The 19146-nt window shown below is 38.2% G+C and overlaps 1 protein-coding gene across 2 annotated transcripts in view; it reads right to left on the bottom strand.

The window, feature by feature from the left end:
• The window catches only part of SGK1 (serum/glucocorticoid regulated kinase 1), a 113379-nt gene that overhangs the window by 22196 nt on the left and 72037 nt on the right, over nucleotides 1-19146 (bottom strand). For both annotated transcript variants that reach the window (XM_019831272.3, XM_019831273.3), the window contains exon 3: nucleotides 11875-11950. In XM_019831272.3, the coding sequence (XP_019686831.1) occupies nucleotides 11875-11950 (76 nt within the window). The remainder of the gene's footprint in view (nucleotides 1-11874; nucleotides 11951-19146) is intronic.

The raw sequence follows: 19146 nt of genomic DNA on the forward strand, positions 1-19146 counted from the left end.
AAAGCATTTCCCCCTCTTTACTGCGTTATAAATACTGTAACTTTACATCTACAGGCTGCTCTTGGAAGCCTCACTGATGGCCCACTGCCTTCTGGTTTTTCCTTTGACAATGGGAACAAATAGCCAAAGGGCAGAAAGGAGCCCAATGTCTGTTTTTGTCTAAACCCCACTTACCACTCTCCTCTGCCTCCTTCTTATTTCTTCCCACTTCCTGTTTACTTTTCTTAGGATTTTCATTTTCTTTAGGATTATCGGTTTCTTTAAAGTTAACGGGGACCTTGTAAGGTCCTTCAGAACTGCCATTTTTCCCATATCTTTCCTTAAAACAGTTTTAGAGGATTAGAATTAATATTACACACAATATATCGTGTATTTATATGTTATATGTGACATACATTGTCTATTACATTAATACTATTAAAATATTAAATTTTTAATAGTTTGAGAATATTTGAAAGCACATTTCCATAAAGATATCAGAGAACAAAGACAGTAGACCTAGCTAGATTACTTCCGGGAAAACAGTGAAAGTATCTCACGGAAATGAACATGTTCCTCCCTGTAACTTCTACTGTGCATCTATTACAATAGCTAACATCGAATGATTATACTAAGTAGTAGGACTATGCTTCAGTGTTTTTTTTCATGCAATTTATCAGTTAATCCTCATAATAATCATGAAAACCTTACTTATATGTTCTTAAGATCTGAGGCTTAAAGAGGTAAACATTAGTTGTGTGAGGCAACACAGCTAGAAGTAGCAAAACTAGGCTCCTCTGATGCCAAAAATTCTGCTTTTAACCAGTGAAATGATCTGCCTCTCCATCTGTTCCAAATGACAGTCCTTCACATATCCGTAGGCAGCTGTACTTGGCTTTACACGATTTTGTTCAGTCTACCTGTGTCTGTCCAGTTTATCTACTTGAACTTTCCCTAGAAGTTGCCCCTTTCCCTAGAAGCCACCAGAGTGCTGGACAGGAAGGGATATAATATAGCTCCTTCGTTGAAAACAAACCCTGCATTTACCTTACTTTCCTAAGGTAAGCTCTTACCTTTTGGTAGCTCCCCCTGCCCCGTGGCAAGGCTACATCTCATCCTTGACTTTCTGCTCTTTCCTCAAACATTTGCGTCCACATTCAAGCGACTTTCATTGCAAAGCTCCCTCTTAACCTCCGTGAAGCTATAGCAAGAGAACTGGAGGAATTTCCAGTGTATTTTAGTATCGATGACTCAATATCTCGTTTTTGGGCAAAGCACTTCACTTCTTCAAGTATCCTCTGGGTTAACACCCATTTTGCCAATCCCACGGGGCAAGTGGTAAAAGATTTATGCGATCTGAAGAGAAACCAGAGCATTCCCTCAGGGCAACTGGAAAGATCAGCTGAGGGGAGGTGTGGGAGGACAATTTGAAAACTCAAGTTTTCAAACTCAATACCTACAAGAACAGTGCAGCTGAACTCTTAATATTAAATTGTCCTCTCGGAGCCAAAATTGTAATCAGTGGAAGAGGTGATGGCCACGTATTTGTGAGGAGGCAATGGTGGTCTCCCAGAGCTACACTGCTCATCAAAGTCCATTGCCAAGGTCCCTAGCCCACAAGGAGCCATGTTTTTTCTTTTCTAAATCCATTTCCATTCGCTTTTCGCTGTCCACTTGCATCCTTGTTCAATGAGTTTCTGTTAGAGTTGATTTACTTCCATTACCTCTCATTTTACAAATGAGCTTTGCCGAAGGCTCCCGTCTTGAGTTCCATTTCTAGTCTCATTTCTGAGCATCCCACGTATAAAACCTTCTCCATATCTTCATGCTCCTCCTACCCCCATGCATCCACCCTTTATGCCCAATACCTCCCTCTCTATCCTGCACTTGTCCCTTTCCATGGAACATTTCATCCCCGAGGTAGCCTGTTTTCATTTATTAGTCACTGACCTATTCTCTTTATAACGTACAATTTGAAAATTGAAAAATTATTTTCCCTAAAATATTTTTATAAACTATATAAACTATAAACTATATTTATAAACATATATATTTATATATTATATATATAATTATATATATAATATATTTATATTTATATATTTATATATTTATATTATATATATTTATATTTTATATATTTATATATTTATATATTTATAAACATATATATATTTATATAATATATATAATTATATATATTATATATATGTTTATAAATATAGTTTATAGTTTATATAGTTTATATATAATATATATAAATATATATATGTTTATAAATATTTTATAAACTATATAAACTATATTTATATTTGGCTAAACAAAATGCTTCTGTTATTAAGACAATAACCCCCAACCCCCTTTTCATTTATTTTTCCTGTTACGGACATATAACCTCCCGAAATAATTGTCTCGTGTATTACATATGATGTATTATAGGACACTCTTCTTGGGGGAAAAAAAAAAAGCCGTCAGAGGCAGAATATCTCAGCATGTTGAAAATAACAGAATACACAAGGACATTTTAACATCAGCTGCAGCGAAAATCCACTACATTTAAAAAATCTGCTGTTAGGGGCACCCGGGTGGCTCAGTTGGTTAAGCGTCCAACTTCAGCTCAGGTCATGATCTCACGGTCTGTGAGTTCGAGCCCCGCGTCTGGCTCTGTGCTGACAGCTCAGAGCCTGGAGCGTGCTTCAGATTCTGTGTCTCCCTCTCTCTCTGCCTGTCCCCCACTTATGCTCTGTCTCTCAAAAATAAATAAATGTAAAAAAAAATCTGCTGTTAGATTAGTCTGATGCAAACTAATAAAATATCCACCAAAGTGTAAGAAAAGTAACTTTGCCAAAATTATGAAGTTGAATTTAATCTACTTTCCTTTCCTTTTTTTCAGTGAGAAAATTTTCTGGTTTAATTTTAGCCATAATAAAATGCCCTTCAATGCTAGGAAAGTCAAAGATTTTAGACATGAAATGAATGATCTGGATAAAATGGGCACAAGGAAACACTGTGTGAAAACATGTAAAAAGAGCCCTGGGAATCAGAGAAATCAGCTACTGTGAAATACTGTTAGTTTAGCCTTGGGTAAAACAGCAGAAGTAACAAGTAATTTGGGTCATAACAAAGAGGAAGAGAACATTTTGAGTTCAACAAGGGCAGAAACGGATTTTGTTCCAACTGCAAAGCTTCAGAAAGCTAACCTCTTAATTTACACCTTCCGAGGCAAAGAGACGGGGAGCTTCTCCGTGCTGAGCTAACCTGAGCCTTGCAGTCACATATTCACACACTTGGCAACAGGACAATCAGAAGGATCGGATTTGATAAACTTTAGCCGTCAAACCTAAACGCTAGATGAGCATGACTCTATCTTTATTTATTTTTTGTAAACATCTATTTATTTTTGAGAGACAGAGCGAGACAGAGTATGAGCAGGGGCGGGGCAGAGAGAGAGGGAGAACAGAATTCGAAGCAGGCTCCAGGCTCTGAGCTGTCAGCACGGAGCCCAATGGGGGCTTGAACTCACGAACCGCGAGATCATGACCGGAGTCGGAGTCAGACGCTTAAGCCACTGAGCCACCCAGGTGCCCCTAGCATGACTCTATCTTTGAACAGAGGAGTTTTGAAATGATATTTTGCTACTCACTGGAATAAATAACCTGTCCTTGAACTAGGAACCCTCTAAAACATTGTAAAAGGTTAAAGTCAGGTATAAAGGAAGTGTCTTTTGCTTCACAGATCCTCATGGAAGGTGATATTTTATCTAAATGACTAGGCCACGTCCAAGGTTCTCCCCAGCTTGAGGATTTTATGTCCAGCCATATGTCTATTTTCAGGAAGCTTATCAGTCTTATGTCTGGGGAGCCAGATAGCAGTCAACAGCGAATAATGAGCTTCAGGGTTCAGGGAGAAAAAAAAAAAACAAGCTTCAGGTCCAGTAAAGTAGGAGATAGTAACAGCAGTGACGAAATAAAATGTATTCTTCTTTCGACCCATGGTTTGTAAACCCTAAATAGAGCAGGAGCCTCTGTGTTCAGGTTTCTATAAATGACACATTTCTGTCTACAAGTAAGAAGAGCTAACATAAATTGGCCATGAGCTATATGTCGGACATTGTTTTGACGACTTTGACCTGCATTATTTCCTTTAACCCTCCCCAAACTCTGTGGTCCGCATAAATATTCCATTTTTGCAGGCGAAAGAAAAGGAAGTACAGAAGGGTAAAAATGTTTGTCCAGGTCACACGGGTAATAAGCCTTGAAGGTGGTGGCCAACTCAGGAGCCCACAGCACTGACCACAGCGGGGAGGTGGGGTGGGGGGGTGGGGGGCGGTAAACCTCGCGCGCGTGCGTGCGTGCGTGCGTGCGTGTGTGTAGGGGGAGGGGCGTTCCTGCTGCTCTACGCATGCTCATTGGCAAGCATGGCTACATGGCTTGCTGGTCGGCTCTGATGTGAGTGAGTCCAGTGGGCTGGAAGAGATGTGGTTTAGAAACCAAGGATGATTGTGGCTCCCGGATCTATGACGGAGGGGAATTAATACCCAGTTTGACATTGAAACAAGTTTGAGTTAGAGAAACAGGGGCAGTCAAAAGTGCGTCGAGCGCAGAGTCCTTACGACTGTGTCCCTCCCTGGTCCTTCCAAAGCCTTAGTTCCACTGCTGCTGCCTTTGGTGGCATTACGTGAACTCCGGGATTCCTCACTCTGGTAAGACGACCTTTATTACTGGGACAGCTACCGTTTTGTAGTTCCGACCTGAATAAATGAGGTGAGTCCACTTAAAAGATCTTCACGTATCCATAGATTTTTACTAAATGGTTTATCTTTAATCGCAAGAGGCAAAGTCTACACCCAGTTGACTGGTGTCAGATGGCGAGTTCCTGTGTAAGCAGATCATGTCGAACTTGTATCACATTTTTCTTTTTTGTTAGATAATGCCATACTTTGAGGGATGAAACAACTGTTTTCTAGATAGAAACATGAGAGTATTTTGCTTTTTAAGAAAAAAAAATCTAGAAATTAGATTTCTTCGCTTTTTAAAATCTACATAATGAAGTCCTCCCTCTCTTTATATTAAATCACTGATCTAATTTTACATATTCTCTGGAAGACTGAAATAGTTCTGCAGTCCATATGTTTTTAAACTATGAATCATTTTGTTTCTACATTTGGTACATAAGCTATTATGGCTGCTCAATAAATACAAATATACCACTTTAGAGTGATTTCTGCATCCCCAGAAATTTGGGCTGAATTTTAAAATGTGATGACTCATTAGAAATTGTAAAGAAACAATGCATGATCCTGAAAAATGTAAGAGAAAATTCATTTTTATTCCTCTGGGAAAAATGTGCACAGTACTGATGCTCGCTCTTCAATTTTTGCTTGAGAGAAGTGTAGACATTTTGAAAGTCTCAGAGGTAGAATGCCATTTTCTTGTGAAAACGTGACTTAAAATAAAAGCCCAGGAAGACCATCAAGGGGTTACATTTTCCTACCTGGCAAATCAAGTGTCCAGTTAAAATCCTGGCCTTTGCAAAGGAAACCTTTTTGTTTAATCACTTTATTATCTGACTTCCTCTAAGCAAAGAGCATTATCCGTGTTATCAGTAACAGTACTGGGAAAAACACATATTTTGAAAGTGTGGAGAAACTCATCCTACCTTGAGATTCTAATTTAAGAGAATGTCACAGGCCTCAGCAGGACCAGCAATTGAAAACCAAAGGTGTGCAAAAACAAACCACTCAGGTTTCAAAGCCTAAAAACAAAGAAAATAGGACAGAGCCTAAACTTGTGAAGCCTGTTTGCTCATTGTCAGAACAAATGCTGAGAATGCTGGAGAGTCCAGTCCAACGAAAACAAGTGTGGGTGGTAGGATTACGGGTGATTAATTTTCTTCCTTTCTCTATTTTCCATTTCTCTCCTATGATGAAATGCTACTTCTATATTATGGTATTTTCAAAAGCTTTTGAAAATTACTTTTGTTTCTCCAACTACCGTATCTGCACATCGTAACTGAGCAAGCCAGTTCTGTCCTCCGACAGTCATGCAAAAAGGCAGGGAGTGTGATGGGCGCCGGGGTGGCTTAGTCCGTTGCGACTGACTCTTGATTTTGGCTCAGGTCATGGTCTCTTGGTTCATGAGTTCAAGCCCTGCATCCGGCTTTGTGCTGACAGTGCGGAGCCTGCTTGGGATTCTCTGTCTCCTCTCTCTCTCGCCCTCCCCTTCTCGCATGCTCTCTCTTTCAAAATAAATCATTAAATATAAAATAAAGACAGTATGAAAATCTAGACACTCTCATCTGATTTCAAGGTGCATGAACCCTCAATAATTCTTTACTTCAAAACAAACTAGTTTTAAAATTTAACATTTATTTCTATCAAACTGTGTGGCCTAGTTACACCTAATATTTAACTCTACTTAAACTGTGTTTCAAGAGTCTATACATTATGTTGAGTAAGTAAAATCCTCTGATGACGGCTGGCTTCGAATGAAAATAGGCAATTTGCTGAAATGTATTTTCCGTAGGAAATGATGGAATAATCTTATCACAATTATTTCAGGACTCGGTAAAAATCCACAGCATAAAATTCATACTGTGACTGGAATATTACCTTTGTGAAGAAGCCACCTAAAGGCTCATACCTTTGTGTATTGCAAAAGGATGGCTATAAAGTTGCTTCAGCTTGTGTTTACCCTTTACAGAATTGAAGGCATTTAGGAAAAGTTTTGGTTAGAGTGGTGATATGCTGAGGAAGGACAACATTGCTGCCGTGCAGAAACCACAGCAGAAATAATTGCACCCTGGGGCGCCTGGGTGGCTCAGTCAAGCGTCCGACTTCAGCTCAGGTCATGATCTCACAGAGCCCGCTTCAAATCCTCTGTTCCCCCCTCTCTCTGCCTCTGCCCCACTGGTTCTTTCTCTCCCAAATAAATAAACATTAAATAAATAAACATTAAGTAAATAAATAAACATTAAATAAATAATAACTCCCTCCCTCAGGTTCAATTTCGAAGCAAGTTACTAATAGATTAGAAGGATGTTTAACTTCTTCAACCTGAGGGGTCTACATCTTAAAGAACATAGATTCTAGTTAAGACACATCATAGTCAAACTGACAAAAGCCAAAGATTAAAAAAAAAAAAATCAAAGCAGCCAGTGAAGGACAACACATTATACTGATATATTTTGTGCTTATGGATCGGACAAATTAATATTGTCATAACATCCATACTGTGCAAAGCAATCTATAGATGCAATGCAGTCCCTAACAAAATACCAGTAGTATGTTTCACAGAACTAGAATAAATAATCCTAAAATTTGTATGGCACCACAAAAGACCTGAATAGCGAATGCAATTTTGAGAAAAAAATAACAAAGGTAGAGGTATCACCAGGCACCCTTATATTTACTACAGCATCATTTACAATAGACAAACTATGGAAGCAGCCCAAGTGTCCACTGACAGATGAATGGATAAAGAATAGGGAGTATTAGGGGGTGTATATATATAATATATAATATATAATATTATATATTATATATTATATATTATATACTATATAAAATATAATATATAATTAATATATTAATATATAATTATTATATAATATATAATATATATTATATATTATATAATATATAAATATATATTATATGTTATATATAAATAGATAATTATATATTATATATAAATAGATATTATATATTATATATAAATAGATATTGTGGGGCGCCTGGGTGGCGCAGTCGGTTAAGCGTCCGACTTCAGCCAGGTCACGATCTCGCGGTCCATGAGTTCAAGCCCCGCGTCAGGCTCTGGGCTGATGGCTCAGAGCCTGGAGCCTGTTTCCGATTCTGTATCTCCCTCTCTCTCTGCCCCTCCCCCGTTCATGCTCTGTCTCTCTCTGTCCCAAAAATAAATGTTGAAAAAAAAAATTAAAAAAAAAAGATATTGTATATTATATATAAATATATATTAGATATTGTATATTATATATAAAAATATATTATATATAAATATATATTATATATAAATATAATATATTATATAATATATAATATATATTATATATAAACATGTTATACATTATATACAAATTATGTATAAAATATATTTATATTTATTAAATATATATTTATTAAATATATTATATATATTTTATAATTATATATTATAATTATATAATATAATATTATATATGTATATAATGGCATACTATTGAGCCATAAAAAGAATTAAATCTTGCTATTTGCAATGACATGGGTGGAACTAGAAAGTATAATGCTAAGCGAAAGAATTCAGTCAGAAGAAGACAAAAGTCGTATGATTTCACTCATATATGGAAATTAAGAAATAAAACAGATGAGCAAAGGAAAGAGGAAGAGAGAGACATACCAATAAACAGACATTAACTATAGGGGAGCAAACTGATGGTTACTAGAGAGGAGGCGGGTAGAGGTTTGGGTGACAAAGGTGATGGCGATTACAAAGTGCACTTGTTGTGATGAGCACTCGATGATGTATGGAAGTGTTGAATCACTATATTGTATACCTGAAACTAATATAATACTGTGTGTTAAGTATACTAAATTAAAATGAAAACTTAATAATAAACAAAGATGGAGATATCACAATCTCACATTTCAAGATATACCATAAAGCTGTAACAATCCAAACAGTATAGTGTACTAGCACAAAAACAGACATACAGATCAATAGAACAGAACCCAGAAATAAACCCACAATCATATGGCCAATGAATCTACAACAAAGAAGGCAAGAACATACAATAGGGAAAGACAATCTCTTCAATAAATGGTGCTGGGAAAACTGGACAGCTACATATGAAAGAATGAAACTAGACCGTTATGCACACTATACAAAACATAAAGTGAATTGAAGACCTAAATGTGGGACTTGAAACCATAAAACTCCTTAAAGAGAACATTGGCAGTAATCTCTTGGATGTCAGCCTTAACAACATTTTCTAGCTAGATGAATCCTGAGGCAAGGGAAACAAAAGCAAAAATAAACTATTGGGACTACACCAGAATAAAAAGCTTTTGCACAGCATAGGAAACCATCAACAAAACAAAACAAAAAAAAACAGCCTACTAGTTGGGAGAAGATATCTACAAATGATATATATATATTTTGGTTAATGCCCAAATATATAGAGAACTTACACAACTCAACACCAAAATAGTAATAATAATAATAATAATAATCTGATTAAAAAATGGGCAGAGGACCTGAACAGCCATTTTTCCAAAGAAGACATACAGATGGCCGAAAGACACTTGAAAAGATGCTCAACATTACGAATCATCATGGGAAAATGAAAATCAAAACCACAATCATCTTACACCTGTCAGAGTGGTTAAAATCAAAAACACAAGAAATAACACGTGTCGGTGAGGATGTCAAGGGAATTCTCATGCACTGTTGGTGGGAATGTAGATTGGTGCAGCCAATGTGGGAAATAGTATGGGGGTTCCTCAAACAATTAAAAATAAAAATATCATTTGATCTAGTAATTTCACTACTGAGTATTTACCCAAAGAAAATAAAAACACTAATTTGAAATGATATATGCACCCTTATGTTTATTGCAGCATTATTTACAATAACCAACATACGGAAGCAGTCTAAGGGTCCATTCATAGATGAATGGATAGAAAAGATGTGGTCTATACATTCCTTTTTATGGCTTAATAATGTTCTATGATATATCTATATGTAGATATAGATATAAACATTTTGAATAACAACAACCACAACAACAAAGATTGCCAGATTGGATTTAGAAGGAAAACCCAACTAGAAGAGACGCACTTTAACTGTAAGACACAGATAAGTTGAAAGCAAATGGATAGAAAAGATACACCATGTGAAGCATAGACATGAGAAGGCTGGCTTGGCTATATTAATGTCAGCAAAAAACAGACTTCAGACAAAGCCTTTTACCAGAGATAGAGTGGGACATGATCAATTCATCAGGAAATCGTAACCATTGTAAGAATCTATGTGCTTAATATTAGAGCTTTGAAATACATGAAACAAAAATCGACTGAAGTGAAAGAAGCCAATGATAATTCTACCACCATAGATACAGATTTTAATACCCCTATCAGGAATTGACTGAACGATGAGCCCAGCCCCTCTCCTTTGCCCCCAAAATCACTAGACATAGACCCTAGTGTAGGAATTGGTTACTGGGGAAGCTCCTCATTAGAGAAGGTGCTGCAGAAGGGATGCGGTGTCTTTGTAACCCCATTGAAGACACAAAAATAATAAAATAAAAGTTTTTTAAATGAACGGATCTGAAGTATTTCCATTACTATTTCTTTTCATGTTCTGCATCAGTTTTTGTCGCGACATAATTTTCCCAGCCCCCCAAGTGCACGAACGCTGTTTTCTAGACCTGTCCTGGACAGATTCCCTCCCCATTCCAGTCTCTACATAATTTTAAGAACATTTATTTTTTAATTGTGATGTTTCGTTCTACGTAGCTTCCTCACGCCGTATGTGCTGCAGGTCTGAGTAGGGGTATTAGCCAGAGGCTGCCTTGTTTATTTTGTGGTGGGACTATACTGGCCCAAGATGATGGCATAAATAGGCCAATTCATTTTCATGTTTTTCATCTCTGTTCAAAAGGCAGAAAACAAGACAGAACAATTTTTTTTTTTTTTCACTGACGATATTGATAGGAAGTTTAGACTATGAGCCTGGTCTTTGGAAAAAAGGCACCAGAGAGTTTTATACTCCCATCCTGCTTCTGCTAATAGGCATAGTCCCTCACTCCCTTTTATAGAGAAAAGATTAAAGCGAGGGTTTAACCCACGTTGTTTCTCACAAGACAGTTTCTTCTTCTGAGGAAGCGTGTTATAGAATTGGGCCAGCAGGCTCTCAGACCTACTCCCAGCCCTGGTATTTTCTGGCGGTGAGCTTTGGATACGTCGGCTAACCTCTTTCAAGATCTGATTTTATCTCTCACCCAGGGACAGTGAGGATAGGCCACCCCTCCTATTTCACAGGGCTGCCGCACCCACGATATTAGATTTTTGTGAAAGCACTTCCTTCATAAAGCCGTGAGGCCTAATGCAAATATTAGGTATCGTCTCTACTACTCTCCTCCTGCTCTCTATTTAATTAGATCCTATTTAATTAGAAAAGGTGAAAGCTCTAGTAACACTCTCTTAAGTATTTTAGCTCCTTTGGCTTAACTTTCTTCTGTTATTTCTAGTGGGTCTTTGCCTCATGCAATTAGGCCTCGTGTCTCCACGGTGAATAAAAATAAGGAAAAAAAAAGTGTCTTCTATTTCCCGTAAGAACGGCCCATACTCTTTGAGGGTAATTTTAAATTACACAACCTGAAGCATATTCTCTGATCTCAGAAAGTGGCATGCCTCTGATTCTGAGTAGATTTAGACCCCTGGATTGATAGGATAAGTCATGCCCGCCCTCCATTAAGTAGTCTCAAGTGTGGCTCACCATGGGTTTTTTAACCCTCTTTTTCCTCTGGAAGAGAAACTTGGGCCAGTGTACTTGCCCACCTTATCCTTCACCTCTGTCCTCCACTCCAGGAAAGAGACTCATTCCTAAGTTGCCCCCAACACTTGAAGGTATTTCACGCTCCATAAAGCTACCCCTGATCATATAGGTGCTTTAGACACTAACCAAGAAGATAAATTAAAGGGACTTGTGACACACACATACATGTAAAATTGATCGTGAAGTATAGTCAAGTGTTAGACTAGGTATAAACAAATAAATAAATAAGCAAACAAACAAGCAAAACACAATTTCCCCCCAAACCTTGCCTTTGGGTAGGGCTTTACTACAGAATGCTTCCTGTACATCGCGGGGCCTGAGTGTATTTTGCCAATAATACCTGAATCATCATTAGTCCAGAAGGCTCTTGGGTCAGGCTTGGTCAGGATGCTGGCATGATTACATGGCTCTTTCGCCTTGAAAACATAAGGAGAAAAGAAGTGATGTGAAAATGGAGTCACCGTTTTCGCTGTTTCAGACCTACAATTCTATAGGCAGGATTCCAAGGCTAGCACATATGGAACATCCATTCAGTGCTGGGCACACTGGGCTTGTGGGTGATCCTTGACCTGATGTCGATTCGCTGTCAGGGCTCGTGGCCGGATAAGCACATGGGGGCTGGCGCTAAGCTTCCACTCGCTCCTTTACCCCGTGCTTTTTTTGCAGTGTGTAAACTATACAGCCACATGCAGAGGCCCTGTATGATTGGCAGTAGGTCAATGTGAGGACACTTCGCACATTAAAAGTGTTTTTGGACTTCTCCATAATAGAAATGCTACTTTTAGTGTATACGCTTGGGGGAATACGTAATAAGGAAGAGCTATTTTTAAATTCAGTAGCACTTTAAAATGAACTCTTCTGAAACTAATATTGCACTTTCTGTTTAACTAGAGTTTAAATAAAAACTTGAAACAAAAAAATAAAAAGAATTCTTATTTTTGTAATCATAACAGAATCTATTTTTTCAATAGGAGCACACACACATATGCTATATATATATATATATATATATATATATATATATATATATATGCTATATATATATGTATATGCTATATATATATGTATATGCTATATATATATATATGTATATGCTATATACATAATGCATTCAACCTCACAGTTCTGCCTAGTGCATATGTAAATAATAGATTCTCCACAATAATTTCCAGGGAGCAGCAATGACCCTTTGGTTTTTTACACAACTTTACACTAATGCAGTGTGTGGCTTGCAAATATATTTTCAGTCAAAGAAATATAAATCTCAGTGTTAAAAAGGACATTCCATTTATAGGTATTTTGTATCTATAGTTTGATTACCGTGAAAAATCTCTATGACTATTTAATGGATAAATTCCTTCCACTGCAGCAATACTCAAAATACTCAAGAATGTCAGTAAGTAGTTTAGTTCTGCCGATGTTTTCTTTCCATAGCAGGTCTTTACCTATAAAGGAAGCAGTGCGTCAGTTTATAGTCTGGCACGAGCTCCTTCTCTTGTTGTGAACCACAATCAAAGAATGTGTGGAAATCGGGATCTCCCTCGTGTTCACTGCAGTGTTATTCCCAACAGCCAGGAGATAGAAGCAGCCTCAATGCCTATGGACAGATGAATGGATGAAGAAACCCACCATCTGCAACAGTATGGATAAACCTTGAGGACCTTATGCTAAGGGAAATAAGCCAAACGTAGAGAGACAAGTCCTTCATGGTATTACATTTAAGCGGTATCTAAAGTAGTTAAATACGTAAAATCTGAGAGTAGAATGGCAGTTGTCAGGAGCTGGGGAAGTAGGAAGTGGAAGAAGTGGGTATAAAGTTTCAGTTACACAAGACGATTAACTTCTAGAGATCTGCTGAACAACGTTGTGCCTATAGTTAATATTACTGTGATGTACCTTGAAAAATCTGTTAATAGGGAGGATGTCATGGTAATTGTTCTTACCACACAAACAAAACCCTATGGGGAGGTCACCATCCTCCATCTGTTCATATATCAGAGACGTAACCTATTTGATAAATAAAAATGGAAGTAGTCAACGTTTCATTAATGGAACTTTCTGGTAATCTAATCTGTTTTTAATTGATAGGAAGTATGAGTTTAGAAGTAAAATTGTGGTGAAAAAAGAATCGTTAAAATGTAATCCCAAGCGGGGGGAAGAACAGTGAATGGACCAGCACCATTCCATGGATGACATTTTGAGCATGCAAAAATCCCTCAGACTTCAAAAAGTGGCCTTCTGTATAAATTCCTTCAAAGGAATAACATATTCCACTAAAATACAGCTCTAACTGTTAGAAAGTTAGAAAGTTCTTTACAAGTTGAATTGAAATCTGGATCCTTGAAATTTTGCCCACTGGTTCTAGATCACTCTTGAGTTACGTAGAACATATCTGCTCTTCTTCAGAAACAATACCTCAGATATTTGACAGTGGCTATTCTGTCTCACCTTAGGCTTCCGTTTCCAAGTTGGCAAGGCTCCTTCCTTTCTCTGTTCCTCATGAAATGAGGTCTCCTTACTGAGGTAAACGTTTCAAGCACACGCAAAAGTAAACAGTATAATAACCATTTTTGTACCTATCAGCCGGCTGTTAACAATTTTCAACATTTTGCCATTTTACTAATCTTAGTTCATCTAGTCCCCTCTTCTTCAGGCTGGAATGTTGTGACGCAAACACCATACATTGTGACATTTGGTCTATAGTTTCTTTAGAACGTTTTCAACTGACGACATGTTTCTTTTTTGTATAACCACGTGTCATTAGTGGAACTAACAATTTCAACAATTAGGTATATTAAGCTTAACGAAGGCTGGTGAAGCTTACTTATTTAATAAGTGACAGCATAAACATCTTGAAAAACACAAAGAGCACTTGCATGGTTTTACATACAGAGCGATTTGGAATTGATGATTTAAAAAGAGATCCTTAAAATTGTGAGTTCTGCAAAGTCAGTGGAATTTGGTCTCATTTATTTTAAATCCTTATAGACATTTTGAGGAGAGGCTATCTTAAAAAAATATTTTTCTAATACGAGTAGTGCTCTCTTTCAACTTATCTCTAATGTGTCCCTGGAGGCAAAGGAGGGAAAATCTTCTTGACCTGATAGAATTGAAAGTGTTGGAGGTTGAAGGTGAAGGAAAGAGGATTACTTCTGGAAGGTCATTGCTGAATGCTTATTCCCTAGACTTTTGAGATCTAGAAGTACTTTCATAAGTTACTATAACCTGAGAACATTAGAAAGATAAGGGCATTTGAACAAGGATAGAAGTAGTTCAATATTAGAAGGTAGGTTGTATCAGAATATCCCATTTAGGGAGATGTCAGATGTTCAGAAATCTTGAGCAAGCTCTGGGGAATGAACCTGGGAATAAATCATTAGAGATTCCACTGACATGAATAATGAGCCAAATCTTACTTTTACAAAATGCCTTCAATTAATGATAAGCTGTAATATTTGTAGGATTGCTAGAAAGAAAATAGCTATGGTCACCTTTCTTCACTCCATCTTATCCTGATTTAAAGAACATTGGTCCACAATAAAGAAATATGCATGCATATATAAATAATTTAAAAATTGCCTATCGTGATGACACAGGAAAAATAAATCAGAACATATGGATTCGTCCCTGATGTACTTTTGATTTATTTATATTTTGTGTATGAGTTACGCATCCTGCTAAAGTCATTAGTTCTTCCTAAAATACAATAAGAACTGTCACAATGCGTGTTTCTTATTAACCAGCGTCGTTGATTCTCTCCCATCTCAGGTTACGTGATGTTCAAAAGTAAGCAAGAACACTTCAGATCGAGGGAAATAAGATTTTACTTCTCAAACTGCGTTAGTGAGACTTTAGAAAATGTCCTCTGGAAGTTATCATAGGGTGTAAAGCCATCCTGCAAATATTAAGTTTAAATTCAGTTCTGTGTATCCAGGGGAAGAAGAGTCTTCCTTGACTGTTTTCTCTTGGATGGGTTTATTATATCCAACACATATTTATTAAGCTTTTGTTTAAGTCCAAGATGCTACCCTGGTTGTTATAAGGACCCAACAAAAACTCATTGATTACTAGAACCCTGTATTCTGATTTGGGAGCAGGACACAGACACCCAAAAAGATGTCTATGGAATCTGATATTAAGTACCTCTAAATCCAAGGTGAAGAATGTCATATAGCTATTACATTTTGTCCTTAGTTTAAAAAGGAAGCAACGGTGAGGGCAAAGTTGTTGAGCAAGGTTTAAAGGAAGAGGGAGGACTTGAACAGGTTTTGAAAATACTGGCAGCATTTGGATTGGTGGACAGGCTGTAGAAAGGCATCCAAGGTGGGAGGGGCAAAGATGTGGGAGCCAAACTGAATAAGGCAGGGTTGGGCCACTGTTGGTGGAACAATTTCACTGGAATACAAGGCTCCCAGGAGAAATGGTTGGGAATTAGGAAGAAACCAGGTGGTGAAAGGCTTTGAATGTCAATGAATCCTTCACTCTGAGAGAATTCAAGAGCCTTGGCTGTTTGTATGAAAGACCAGAGTCACAAAGGATCAAAACTGAGGGGATTAGGAGGCTGCTGTACCACCAGAGAAATGTGGATGAGAGCACGATGAGCAAGGACACCTCGGTCATGGAACGGGAGGGATGGGTGTGAAGGGCAGCCAGAATGATTTTGTAAGATTTGGTGAATGTCTGAAAATGAGGGAAGATGAGGGCGTCCAAAATATTTCAGAGCTTTGGAGCTCAGTGACCGGGAAGGATGGTCAAATGTGGTCACGACGGTCCACGGTCTCTGGCAGCTAAAGAAATCACTCTCCACTGTGCTTAAGCTACCATGGCAGGCTCGGGGAGCATACGTGGGCCCTAGTTTGTGTGCTGCACCTGCAGTCCTTCTGGAAGCACCTGCTGCATCTCTGGCCTACCCAGACCGTGTCATCTTTAGGTGCTTCCGGGTGAGGCTTCACTTACACACGTGTGGGCAGGTGGGTTTCTCTGGCCTCTACCTCTGGATGAACCCTCCATCTTGCACATGGCAGGATGAGAACCCATCCGTACGACTTCACTACAACAAACATCCCACGACCTGTCTATCTGGAATCACCAACCTCCACCCTCGTGAAGATGACAGTGTCTGCAAGGACAGCAGGAGTCTCGTCCAGAGATTAGTCAAAGAATCTCACCAGGGATCACAAGTCTTCCAGTTCTGGGTGAACCAATGACTTATCCTCATTCAGTTGTTTGACATTAATGACATCCACGTGACATGGAACAAAGGGACTATTCTCGGCCCCTGAAGAGACTGTGATTCCGAGCAAGTAGACAAATGTTCTTCTTTTGGAGGCTTTCTTTCACTTGCCTTCTTTTTGGCTTTTTATATTTTTCAGTTTGGCCTTTGTGACTGTGGATTGCTTAGGACGATTTGCTGTCAACCCCATTTTGCTTATGCATGTCTCCTGCCTGGCCCAGCAAGCGTCTCAGTAGCAACCTCTGGTCTACATACATTCAGGACGTCCAGGCTAAGCCTCTATTAAATCAGATGTTGGTAGAGTTGAAAGGATCAGAGATTTGAGGAGCTGGAAGAGATCTTTTGTCACCTGCCTCCTTGCTTCACAGATGAGGAAACTGAGGACTAGAGTAGCTTAAGTGAGTGACTAATCTAGGGCTAGAGTCCAAAGCTCGACATTTCAAGATGTCTGCTGAGCACTGATATTGGTTTCTTAAAACTTAGATTTACCCTCAGGTTTAAAGTTAATTCAACTATACGTTGCATTGAATGAGTATTTGTGGATAACATATTGAATGGTAAGCACAATGCTAAGTGGAATAGATGGGAACCAGATGGATGCATCCCTGCCCTCATAGAACTCGTTTTCTAATGCTGGCAGTTGAGACGAGCACTGTGGAGGCAATATATTGGGTGACATGAGTAGGGGGGTGAGGCAATATGTGGTCATTTTAGAAGCTTATGGGAGTCCGTCTTCTTAGGGATTTTTCAGTAATAGCATCAGAGTCAACGATCACACATCTTCAGTTGTAAGTTAAAACACAAAACAAAGTAGACGCACAGAGTTGGTTTGACTGGAATTCGGGTCAAACCTTTATACATTCTATACCAAATTAAATTCTTTTTTTTTTAAATGTTTATTTTTTTGAGAGAGAGGCAGAGAGAGAGGGAGACCAAGAATCCCAAGCAGTCTCCATGTTCAGTGCCAAGCCTGAAAGGGCTTGATCCCATGACTGTGAGATCATGACCTGAGCCGAAATCAAGTTTCAGACGCTTAACCGAAGGAGTCACCTGTGCACCCCTTAAATTCTTAAGTTGAAATTATTTGGGGGTATGGTGTTTGTAGATTGTGCCTGGTTCAGAAAAGGCAATCACTGCGTGTTCATTGACAACACCATTGATTGGGTAGGACTCAAAAGATGGTAAAGGGGCCAAAGTTAGTTAACGTATCACAGAATAATAGTATTTTGTGGGTAGAATGGATTTCACAGATGACTTGGTTCAGCCCCCTTATTTAACGGATGGGAAAACAAATTCTGAAAGAGGTAAAGTGACTTACAGAAGGTCACACAGATAGTCAGAAGTTATTTATGTTGTTTATGATACCTCCCCTGTGGTTAAGAGAAGATTGCTTGCATTTATGTTAGATCAAAGTTGGCAGAAATAATTAGAGAAATCTGTTTAGGGCATGGGCTTTGGACTTAGATAGACCTGTAAAACATACAGCAACCCCAGACTTGGCTATGTGTATGACCCTGGGAATGTTACATAATCTCTCTTAGCCTTAGTCTCCTTGTTGGAAAAACTGGCCAAGTTATTGTTAGGCTTAGGCTTAGCTTCCTGTAGGGCTCTATAATTGATAGGAGTCATTACCCATAGTCATACAACCAAAATGTTAATAGAATCATAACATATTGGAGGTTAGAAGAAATGGAATCTTTTGATAGAAAAAGTTTGCTCTGTTAATGAAATTATCTATATGCCAATAGTCCCAGAAAAAAAGGGAAAAAAAAACTTCTTTCTAGGCATCGTGCTTGCTGAGCTCTCAGACTAGAACTTTCTTTGCTTAGGTATCCGCATAACTCTTCTCTCCTCCAGGTATCTGCTCAAACGTCATCCCTCTCAGTGAAGCCCTTTCTGTTTAAAATGGAAAAGCCGTCCTTCCTTCTTTTTATTTCACCATGGCACTTAATACCTCCTTATATATGATTGTCTTATTCATTTTGTATGGTATTTTATAAATTTCTTGAGTCCACAGGGGGACTTGGTGCACAGTAGGCATTCAGTAAACATGTGCTTTAAATGATTGAATTATTAATCTCTAAACCGTTAAACATGAAGTCTGTAAGTCCCCCTCAGTTGAAGCTATTAGAAATGAAAGGAGATGGTAATTATGGCAAAATATTGTGGCTTAACACATGTCTTCATTTCTTCTAGGGTTTTAACCCTCCTGAGTTTCTGGTGTTGGAGTACTGAAGTGATTTACAGTGGGGTTAACTCAGTAGTTAATGCTTCCAGAAATGTGTAACATTGAAAGAAACTATTCCCCACCTAACAGTAAGGCTGGCACCTGGTCTGATGTTTATCTCCTGACATTCCATTCAAACCATTTATTTTTCT

The sequence above is a fragment of the Felis catus genome, chromosome B2, assembly GCF_018350175.1.
Source record: "Felis catus isolate Fca126 chromosome B2, F.catus_Fca126_mat1.0, whole genome shotgun sequence".
NCBI classification, from domain to species: Eukaryota; Metazoa; Chordata; class Mammalia; order Carnivora; family Felidae; genus Felis; species Felis catus.